This window comes from Corvus brachyrhynchos, unplaced genomic scaffold (assembly GCF_000691975.1).
Source record: "Corvus brachyrhynchos isolate BGI_N302 unplaced genomic scaffold, ASM69197v1 scaffold312, whole genome shotgun sequence".
Classification (NCBI taxonomy): Eukaryota; Metazoa; Chordata; class Aves; order Passeriformes; family Corvidae; genus Corvus; species Corvus brachyrhynchos.
The window spans coordinates 777,367-788,385 of NW_008236640.1; the positions used below are offsets into that span (position 1 = coordinate 777,367).

The 11,019-nt window shown below is 45.3% G+C and overlaps 1 protein-coding gene across 1 annotated transcript in view; it reads left to right on the forward strand.

Annotated features, from left to right (window-relative positions):
- The first annotated feature begins 6 nt into the window (after positions 1 to 6).
- The window catches only part of CUNH20orf196 (chromosome unknown C20orf196 homolog), a 33,303-nt gene continuing 22,290 nt past the window's right edge, over positions 7 to 11,019 (forward strand). The window contains exons 1-3 of the mRNA XM_008644377.2: positions 7 to 277; positions 992 to 1,123; positions 2,761 to 2,927. Of these exons, the coding sequence (XP_008642599.1) occupies positions 2,768 to 2,927 (160 nt within the window). The 5' untranslated portion in view covers positions 7 to 277; positions 992 to 1,123; positions 2,761 to 2,767. The remainder of the gene's footprint in view (positions 278 to 991; positions 1,124 to 2,760; positions 2,928 to 11,019) is intronic.

Sequence of the window (11,019 nt, forward strand, 5' to 3'; positions counted from 1 at the left end):
CTTATTTCCACTCCCTCCTCCCCCGAGATCTGGCTGCTCTTGGGCTGCTGCCGCAGCATTTCCCCTCAGGAAGCGGTGAGGGGGGGGGCGCAGCAGCCATGGCCAGGCCGTGGGGTGCTCCGGCTTTGGCGTGCACCATGCCCTGTGTCACTCTTGTTGCGTTTCTCTGCCAAGGAAGTGGTTTTTGAAATAATGCGCGAATGTTGCCTGCAGGAAAAGGGGAAGGAAACGCGGCCGGGAGGAAGAGAACCCCCTCACCTGCTGAGCAGGGCAGTCGGTAAGGCCAGTGCCTCACACCCTCCTGTATCCATCACATTCTGCAGCAATGCTGCCAGCCAGGCAAGCCTGTGCAGGACATGCCTTTGGGACATTCCTGGTAGCTGGGCAGTGCCACCGGGTGAGGGTGGCCTGGAAAAAAAAATCCAGCGTCTGCCTGAAACTACATCTGTCCTGGTTGCTCACTGAAGATAATCGAGGTGGTAGTGGCAGAGGAAACAGGATTTGGGTTTTGTGAGCCTGTATTGTACTCCACAGGGTGGGTTTGGGGCCCTCTTAAAACACATTTCCCGGTTGAGTTTTGACGGAACAGGCTGACATCAAGACACCGCTGGCTAAACCTGTTGGGGAAATACCTGCTCTCCACAGGACGGAGGGAGGGTTGCCAGCTATTACTTGCTTCTCTGCTGGATGGGTTTTGAATAAACAGCCCATCTGGCAGCTTCTTGTAAAGAAAATCTTGGCTTTATTTCTAGGACGTACCGGCCCCTTTCCAGGAGGTCTCCACTGCTGTCAGAAGGTTCAAGGGCATAACTAGATGTGCTCTTTCTGATTCTTAGAAAAAACTTTTCCTCTGTACCAGACCCAACAAACAGTGGTGTATGTGATGACTGTCTGTTGACGTTGGCTAGCATTACACTTCGAAAGGTCACCCTGTCCATCTGCCAGATCAGCTGGTGCAAAGCATCTAACTGACCTGTTTGTTTCGTTCCAGCAAGCTGAGGTCGACAAACCATGAAGAAAGAATAAAGGAATCCTGAAGCAGTAGCAGGCTGTTTGCTCCTGGACTTTGTCCAAAGGGACTGTTTGCACATCAGTGCTCTCTCTTACCAGGTGTGGCACAGAGGTAATAGTGAATCTCTTTCACTAGTCTGAAGGCCCAGGGCTGAGCCTTTTCTCACAAGCACCATCAGTTGTGGTCTCACCATCAGTTTTGGGGCTGGGACTGCTGTGTACTTGATTTAAGAGGACTAGAGGGAGCTAATCCAGGGGAAAACGTTTTTTAAAGCTGCTTTGTTTTATCTAAACCTGATCAAAACATGGTTGCACATGTTGTTAGTCTTGTTGTGGCAAGACAAGGAAGGGGAGCAGCACAGGCAGAGACATCCAGGGCCACTGCAGCTCCCATCAATGACAGCCTTAAACTGCTGTGGTATCACACCAGCAGCTCCTATTGCTGTAATTTGCCACTTGCCCTTGGAGGGATGGAGTTCATTGGCCTTTTGGTGTGGGTTTTTGTTCTTTTGGGGTTTTTTTTTCCAGACCAAGGATGATAATAGGCAGTTTAGTTCTCTAAAATCCTTCCGTACTTAAAAGTAGCACACATCATAAACACAGTATTTGAGGAAAGTTTTTCCTTCTATGTGTTCCTTATGCCCAGATGCATCTTGCAAAGGTCAGAGGTGTATCTTAGCTAAAAGTTTGCTCAGCACAGAAGCACCTAAGGAATGATGTTTTTTTAAAAAAAATCTGCATGGGGGTATTTATTTTTCAGTACTAATGCCTTATGGGGATTTCCTTGCCCACTGTGGCTATCACATTCCTTACTGATAATACCCCCAAGACAAGAATTTGTTGTCTTTATTTTATAGAAGAGAAGATGAATGTGAGCCTGCAGGGTCACAGGCCATTGCCTGACCACCAGATCTGGTTCCTCTGTCCTGTCACTCTTTACCAAAACAGAAGGAGCTCCTGCCCCACCAGGTTTTTTGCATTTCACTGCTCTTCTGCCCCAGCCACTCGTGTGGCTGTGCTTGGACCTGCTTTACTGGAGCACTTTGGTTCCATCCTCTCCAAAAGAGTTGCCCATTCACTGTAGCACTTGATCTGGAGCTGGGTGGCACCAACCCTCTCTTGTTCTCCACCCAGCTGTGAGTTCTTCCCCTCTGTGGTGGTGGACTGGTTGAGGAAGCTTGATAAAAAGGTGTTCAGATGTGGGGATCCTTCAACCAAAGCTTTCCAAAGTGTTGTGCACAGATTATACAATACAGCTGCCCTGATGTCTCCACATCAGGAAGTGTTTGCCATCCCTGTGAGACTGACAAGTTTTAAGATGCTTTTTCTTGCTGCTAGTGAACACAGCCAAGAGGGATGGGTTTCACTTGAGACTTGTAGCAGCATCAGTGGAAAAGGACCCTGTAGAACATGTTTCCTTTTAAATGGCACAGACGGGATACCCTGATGGGAATATGCTCCATGGCTTCCTAGTTTTGGGGCCCGAGACTGTACTTCTGGGAAGCCTCTAGGAAAGCCAGATTTATTGTGGACTCCTAATTGTCCTACTTAAGGCTGAGGGCTGTTGTGTGTGGGATTTGCTGTTGTTCCTCCTTTACATCTTTGTTATTTTCTCAGTTGAAGTATGATTGTACTAGAACAGCTCCTCTCATCTCATAAAGCAGTACAAAAATGTCAGATCGTTTGTGTTGACTTCTGCTTAGATTTTCATGCTCTAAAAGCCTGGCTGAGTCTCATTTCTGTCTGCAGTGGGACCATGGAAGGAAAGGAGACGTCACCAAGTCACACCTCAGAGAGCAGCATATTGGACCTCCCCTCTGTTTGTGACCTAGCAGAGCACTTTCTGCTTCCACACAGCTCTGAAAACAGTGAGGAGCTTTATCCTTCTGGGGATGTTTTTCCCTCTCCACCCACAGGTAACAGCTTCTGCTTCTCCACATGCTCTTACTTTAGCCAGTGCTTCGTCTATGTAGGCAGTGTGTTGCTTGACTGAGTCACTGCAGTCTGATACTGGTGCACCTGCCTGTCATAAAACACAATTTTACCAGAACTACTGTCTGCTCCAGCTGGACAGATACAGTGGGAACTGTGGGATGATGGGACACAGGAGAGGAGCTCAGATGAAGCTGTCAGCTGCTAATGTTCTGCAACATTCTTTGTATTTACTGTGTTCTCAGAAGGACAACTAACAGAGTAATCCTTCAGACATCAGGAGTAAACACTGTCTCAAATTACCCTAGTCAGTAGGAAGAGTTTTTAAACCTTTCCTTATGTTTTTCATGTTCTCATCATGAGCTCAGGATGTGGCCTTGTTACCCCATTGCTTCAATAATAATAACTATTTGCTTGTGCTAATGACAATAGCATGGTGAGGACTGCTTCAGTTCAACTCTTGTGAGACAGCAGTTTCCTCACTTTGAAGAGGACTGGTTTCTGCAGAAGTAACATTTTAGGTCAGCCACTACTCCAGGTTCTTAGAAGTACATGGTGTAAATGGTATCTCTGAGAAGATAAGGGACAGCTGGCAAGAAATGTGAAATCAAAATGTGCTGGCCCAGTGGCACTTCTTGCCATATATTCATGCTGGCTGGAATAAAGGTCCTAGTAATTATATTTAACATTGGGAGGGAAATAAGTTCTTGTCAGCAAATAGTGCATGGAGAGGATTTGTCAAGGCACCTGAGCAGGTTAAATGTCACTGACAACATTTCTAGTTGCTTTAGAATCTTAAGTAGTGTAAAAGGAGGCTTTGACTTCTCTTCTTACTCTAAAGTGGTTTTCTGTGGCATGCTTCCAAGAAATTAGCTTGAAACTCAACAGGAGAGTTTCTTCCAGTGGGAGTTCCACTATTTTCATGCTAAACAGGTAAGCAGTGGCATCTACCAACTGATCTCGCTCAGCTGATGTTGACTGCTTGCCTGTGCAGTTGCCTTCAGCTCTAGGTGTGGGACATCCAGAACTGTAATGGAATCTGCCAACAGCAGATACCAAGCCTTGCTTTGCTTTTGTTGTGCAGACCAGGAAGCCACATGTCTTATGTTAATAATAATAATGGGGATCTTATGCTGTTAACCTCTACTTTAAACCACAACATATATCACATTCCATGATCCATGTTGCACTAGAGTAATAGTGTGACTGGTTTGAGGTTTTGCTTTATTTTTGTGCATAAGAGTGGTGACCAGCACTGCAAGGAATGTCCTGAGCAAGCCTTTTCCGCTGTCATGGGAGAGGAGGATGGGGAAGCTCCTCTGACAGTGAGACAGGCTGGAAGGCATTTGTCTGCTCAGGTTTCACAAGCCCTGTGTCGCAGGTATGAAGCAATCCTGGGAGCTGTGGGGCAGTTCCTGGGATGTGTTGCTCAAACACCATTTAGTGTAGCTCAGGGCAGCTGGCCTTGATTGCTGTGTTGAATGGGACACATGGAATAACTGCATGACCACTTGGCAGTCCCAGGAATGTCTGAGGCTTAGTGGGAGCGACAGGTGCGGAAATGACAGCACCGGGTAACCTGTTTGTGGTGCCTGTGTGCAGTACGCAGCTGAAGCTCAGCACCAAGGTATGCTGAGAGGCCACATCCTGCCTCCTTGCTGACCCCAGCACCCCCTGGTGCCAGTGTGGGGTCCAGGTGTGCTGAGGAGGGCAGATGAGGCCCATGAACCCTCCCATTCATGGCTTGTTGTAGAGACTGCTCACAACTGAAACCACTGAGCAATAACTGTGGGATGCTCCCTGTGCTCCTGGAGTGAAATAACTCAAGTGTCACAGCATGACCAATGAACGCTCTGAACATCTTGGTTCTTTTCTCTTCATAGCAGCATCAAACCAAAATACATACCCACTTAAACTCTCTCTTTTGGTTCAAGTTCGGCATTCAAACCCATTGAGATTGGCCAGTGTGGCAGAAGAGACAGGAAGATGGTTTTAGAAACATCTGCCTGGATCAGATACTCCTGGAAGAGCAAGTTCTGTCAAATGTATCTTGGGAAAGGAGCTCTTTTGCTCGTTTGTTTTGTCACGAGACATTGAGAACTGCTGCTGTGGCACAGTGTGAGTGAGGGGAGCGGCAGTGGCTGTAGGTTGCACCTCCACAGTATGACCAGAAGATTGCAGATGGATGAGGATCTTCCTTAGTGATTCAAAAGCATTTCCAAAAGGCTGGTAGGTCTCTGGGAATGTGGCAACTTCCTTAGGAATGAAACAGGCTGACAGGCTGTGTTTTCTGTCATCTGCCGCATGAACTGGGCTGAGACTGACTAAAGTACCACACCATCAGTGCCTCAAGGAGCTGGAAGTGGTCATGGGGGTATTCCCACTGCCTGAGTCATCAGTAACAGGTTTTATTAGTCTAGAGAGGCTCCATCACTTTTAATAGCAGAAGATAGAACTCATTAGCCATGAATACAGGGCCTCCTGAAAGCAGGCATCCCTAGGCAAGAAAACAGTAGTCCTGTAGGATTATTACTAAATCTCTAAAATTGTTTGTAAATGAGTGCTTTTATGATTTGTGTGGGAATGAGGGTTCTACTCTTTCAACAAACATTCATACTTTTAGCTTATTGTCATAGTGAGTTCAAGTGTCTAAGTGGTGATAGACTGAGAAAATTAAATGGGATCAGTGAACACTTCAGTATGCTCCATCTTTTTTTATTCCATACTGGAAAATAATTTTCAAAAATTTAATTGTTTATCATTTTTTTAATCACTCAGTTGCTCAATACACCAGGAACACCTTACCACTTCCTCTGGATTAAGAAAAGTTGCCAGCAAAAGTTCTTACTTGGCAGGCAGCATTCAGGTGTATGTGTGGGAAAGCCTTAAATTATTTGGATTAATATGTCCTAGGAAGCAAATAAAGGTTGTTTCCAAAGAAATAAATCACTGGCAATGTGACTTTTCATGTAGGGCACTGAACCAGAGCATACCAGGGACAGTGGAAAAAAACTTTACCTGGAAAAATTGCAACTTAAAAAAAGTGCTAGAGAATAAACAACAGATGTGGTCTACAAATTGGTAGGGCACAGGGTTCTGGGCGCTGCCCATGCTCTGTGGTCAGGCAGAACTGGGTTTGCCAGTGCAGCTCTGGAGTAATTCTACTAAATTTGGAGGCAGCATTTGAGAGTTCAATTGTGGAACCATGCTTGGGAGACTGCCTGTCTGAAGCATGGGCAAAACTCAGTCCCATCTCCCTTCATGGCCCTGCCTAGGGCTTGTGATCATGGGCAGATTGTTTGTCCTGTAGTCTCTGCCTTCATTGCTTTTTCTTTGTAATGAAAAGCTGTGTCCTTAGGAAAATGGATGGGTGGACAGGGTCACCCAGGGGAAGAAAATGGGGTGTCACAGGGACAGAGAAAATAAAAGAAGGGTGACAGTAAGAGAGAGAGGATGATACTGGAGAGATGGGGTGGTGAAGGTAGACAGAGTTTCCTGTGGGCTTGAAGAGACCGTCAAGTATCTAAAAGCTGGCTAGCTTTTTTTAAAAAAAGCAGAATGGATTAAAGCCAGCTTGGGAGGATAGAGGTGTTCGACCTTTGCCTCTCCAAAAGCTCTAATCTGTTCCTGCAGTTTGTTTCAAGTTTGAGCCCAGGCTTTAGTTATTTTCCATGGACTTCCCTGACCTCTGTAATGCAGCGAGAATCCCAGGCTGCTCCTGGCTGTGCTTATTATTCCTGGTTGATCCTTAGTGTTGGTACACAGTGAGAAGTCAGCTCAGGGAACTGGCCCAGCTTTCTGGGCAGCCATGTGAATATTTGTGTGGATGAAGTGGGGACAGTTTCTCTTCCTGGCAGCAGCACAGGTACAGCCAGGATCCAGCGCTCTGCAGCATGTCCTGGCTTTCACATGGGATTACAGCCTTTCCAGGACGGTGGTTTCTGAAAAAGGTGGTGTTGGACTATTAATCTCTTCTCCCTTGTGGGGACCCAGGCTGTAGGTTCTGTCTGATCAGTTGTGGGATGTTGTAGGCTTTCTTCAAAACCAGCCCATTTGGAACAAGTCGTGAGAGCTTGGGGGAAATGGGACAGACCATTTCACTGGAGACCCACTGGTTTGGGCAAATCAGTGAGCCTGAGCCACAGCACTGCTACTGAACTTCCCACTCAAATCAAGGGGACATCTATCACAACATTATCCCAGTTTAAAGAGCATGATTTTTGGACTATTCTGATTGCTTTCTGGGTGTTCAGTCAACCAAACAACTATGTTCAAACAAAGATTTTCAACAGAGATTTTCAACTTCAGTCGAAACTACCTCAGTAGCTGTCAGTTCTATTGGGATTTCTCTGGAAAAAAATGCTACCTATTCCCAGTGAGTTTACATGCCCAGTTTTGCAGTAGGTTGCTGTGTCTTTTATTAGCAGCTGAGGAGTGCTGCTAATGTTGGCACATGTGTTCCGACTCGTCCTTAAATGCTCTCTCCTTTCTACCATGTCCTCTGGCCGGTCAAGAGTTACTTAATCTGTTTTGCAGAAGTGGGTTTGTGTTTACTGAAGAAGTCTGGCATGACCTGTGCTTTTCCTGTGTGGGAGTTGTTCACAAGTGTTGACGTAGAGGCTGAAAATGAAAGGAGCGTTTTTGTCACGTCAGCAGCAACCTTTCAGGGCTGGCTTTTGGTGGGTGCTGGGAGGTTCAGTTCAGCCCAGAGCTCAGTGTGCATTACTTGGTGTAGAAATTACAGCTTGGCTGTCTGAGCTACCAAAGCAGTGCTTTGGCTCACACTGCTGCCAAAAGTTGCCAAATTTCCAAAATGGCTTTTTTTGTCTGGCTAAAGACTATAGTCTCTTTAAGAGGTCTGTGTAACTTAGCAAATCTAAAATGTATGATATTTTAAATCATTTTCAGGCTGAGCTGAAGCTGAGCTAAAAGGGGCTCATAAATGCACTCCAGGTTAGATACAGAAACTTCTGATAGTCTCCTTTGCCTAAAAGATATAGATCACACTGAGAATATTTTCCTTTTTGGTTTGCTCTGAAGGTGAAGGCGAGCATGCTCTTCAAAGGTGCTTTGGGATGTGCAGTCTTCTCTGACTGCAGGAAGCTAACACTCGAACTCACTTGAGCTTGAACTGTGGTCCCAAACAACAGAACTAATTGTTATTAACAGCAAAACAACATAATTAAATCTTTTTTTAAACCAGTGTGTTGGTTTGAAATTGGTTAAACACAGTGCTTAACTGCATTGGCCTTGAAGAACATGGTCCCTGTTTTGGGAATTGATTTCCTGCTGCCCTCTAGTGCTCAATGTTACCCATTTCTGATTCCACCAGCCTGGCAAGCGTAAAACTTAAGAGGGCTGCTGGGTTTTTTAAGTGATGATTTTTAGTCAAGTACGCACTCAAGTATGATCAAAATGCTAGATTTTTCTTAGACTCGAGTCTTATTAAGAGGAAAAAGAAAGGTAAAATGTTTCAAATGCTATTAATTCTGTATAGATGGTGTGATCCAGTGGGGCAGTGAGCTTGAAGTCATCCACTGAAGTTATGGACAGGCTCTTCAGTGGGTGACTGCATGGCTCTGGTGAGTTTGGCATCATGAACCCTCCGAGCATCTCTTTGTGGTCCAGTTGTGTTGAGCACTGGATGAAAAGGCAAGGTGGAATTTATAACACCTCACATAAAAGGAATACAGGGAAACTGCACAACACACAAGATAAAGCACTGGGCCCCATTGAGTCACTGAAGGTCTTAGATCTTGTGTAAATTAATTTTTCAGGGATGGGCTACGTAAAGCATCCAGACAAAAATAAATCCTAGAACAGAAAAAAGGAGTGCTTTATGCTTCACAGTCTGAGGAAGAAAAGTAGTCCTTTTTTTAGGAGAATTAGAGCTCTATGCATACATCAGTAAGGGAAAGAACTGAGACATGCGCCTTGTCTTTTAGACTTTAATGCTTCAGAGTACCTCTGTGTTCTATGAAAGTGAACAGTTTGTATTAAACCATTAATAATTAGAACTCAACTACAGAGAAAATGCTTCAGTAGCAGAGACAGGGAGTTGTACTTATGCACTGAAGTTGTCTGGTCAGATCCTGTGGTTCTGTGCATAAAGGGGAGCTTGGGAGTTTGTCTCTTGGGAAGGAGAATTTGTTTTGCTTCTTATTATCATGCTCTGATTTTGATTGGTAATCAGTTAATTTAATTTCCCCAAGCTGAGTCTAACATGATGGTATTCAGTGAGTGATCTCTCCCTGTCCTTATTTCAACTCGGGACCCTTTTGTTGTATTTCCTCACCCCTGTCTGGTTGTGGAGGGGAGTGTGGCTTTGGGGGCATCCAGCCAGGGTCACACCACCACACCATCAGTGCCAGACACTGGGACCTGTCAGGCACACAGAGCTCTGTCAGCCCACTGGTGGCACTGGGAACTTTTAATATCACCTTGCTCTGTCACTGTAGTGTACGAGTCCCTGTGGGCCATTTCTTCCTTACCTTTATCTAAAGTGTCATTCCAACCTGGGCTTTTAGTTCTCTCATCACAGGTGTCAGTGTTTGTCCATTGCTGTGACCTAATCCAATTCAGACTGCAGTAATGTCATTATGGCAATTGTTCCTAAAGTAGCTGTGAGGCAGCTTTGTACATGTTTGTGCCAATGCTGTTTTATCTTACCAGGCCAGTGCTATTTTATCTTACCAGTGAGCATTAATCTTGAATGAAAAGGAATTAAATCCTGTAAATAAATGTCAAGAATTTGTTCAATGGGCAAGAATGGACAAGAGTTTGTTCGATTCTTTATGAATCGTTTTTCATCCTCTTAAGTGCAGATGTGGAGTCCTTTGAGATGGAAAATTATAATTGGGAACATAAGCTGTTCAAATATGTGTTTTACAGGGGAATAATAAATTCAGCCATCATTTGCAACCACTATGATGCCATTAAATATTATAGGAACAAAGAGTTTCTAAGCTAGTACAAGAAGACCTCAGGAACAAAGAGTTTCTAAGCTAGTACAAGAAGACCTCAGGAGTTCTTCCTGACCAAGACAGAGACTGGTATCAGGCTGGGATGGTGGTGTTTTTGGGAGGCCAGATGCTACTGGCTCTGTGAAGCAAAATACAGTGCAGACATGGCTGAAAAGCTGCTCCTTGCTTGGGTTCCTCCTTAATGGGTGCTTCCCTGGGCTTCCCCATTCTGTAAATATTGGTTTATCACATATGTAGTGTGAAGTTTCTTCTGTGCTTGAAGCTGCTTTGGTAGTCCTACTCAGCTTTTTCAAAACAATGATCTCTGCTCCTTGCCCCTGGAAGTCATCAGTGGAGGTGGGTCTATCCCCAAGCAGCTGGATGCTGGATGTTGGCACTCAGCTGATGCTGCTGGAGGCAGCAGAGTGGCTACTGAATAGTGACCCTGTAAAACAAAGGTTCACCTGGGGTGGCTGTCTCCGCTATACTGAACTCCTATCTGAAACAGATTTGCCTGTAAATTGTCTTTAGTTGGGCCCCCGAATTTTCAGGGAAAGACTGTGTTAACAGGTCTGTGTGGCGTCTGGATAGCCAACATGGGACCCATGGCATAGGCAATATTTCAGCAAATGGATGTCATTCCTCGTTAGTCCCTCAAGAGCATGACTCCAGAATGCACTAACGGCCGTGATAGCAGTTTCACACACTGGTGTTGGTGCTCTTCCGTTTTTCTGTGTATGGCTGCAGGGGATACACTGAGTGCCGCAAGCCACGGGGTCTGGCTACAGGCAGACAGATCAGAGATTCTTATTTTCCTGGGACAGGTATTTTGTGCAAAGCTGTAGTGGAAATTCTTCAAGTTCCATTTTTTTCTGAAAGGGATAAATGCTTTGTTTGGACTCGTCAGTGCCATCTCGCCCATGGACTGCTTTTACCACCTGCTTCTTGCTTAGGTGCTGGTCTTGAGCCATTTCGTTCTCACAATCAGATTTGGAAGCACAGGCTGATCTTGTAGAGATCCTCATCTGCTTCACTGCCCAACTCAGTTGCCTTTAGCATTATTGTGGCTCTGCAAAGGTGCTGAAGTGCCAATAGAAAGGGTATGGGTTGAATG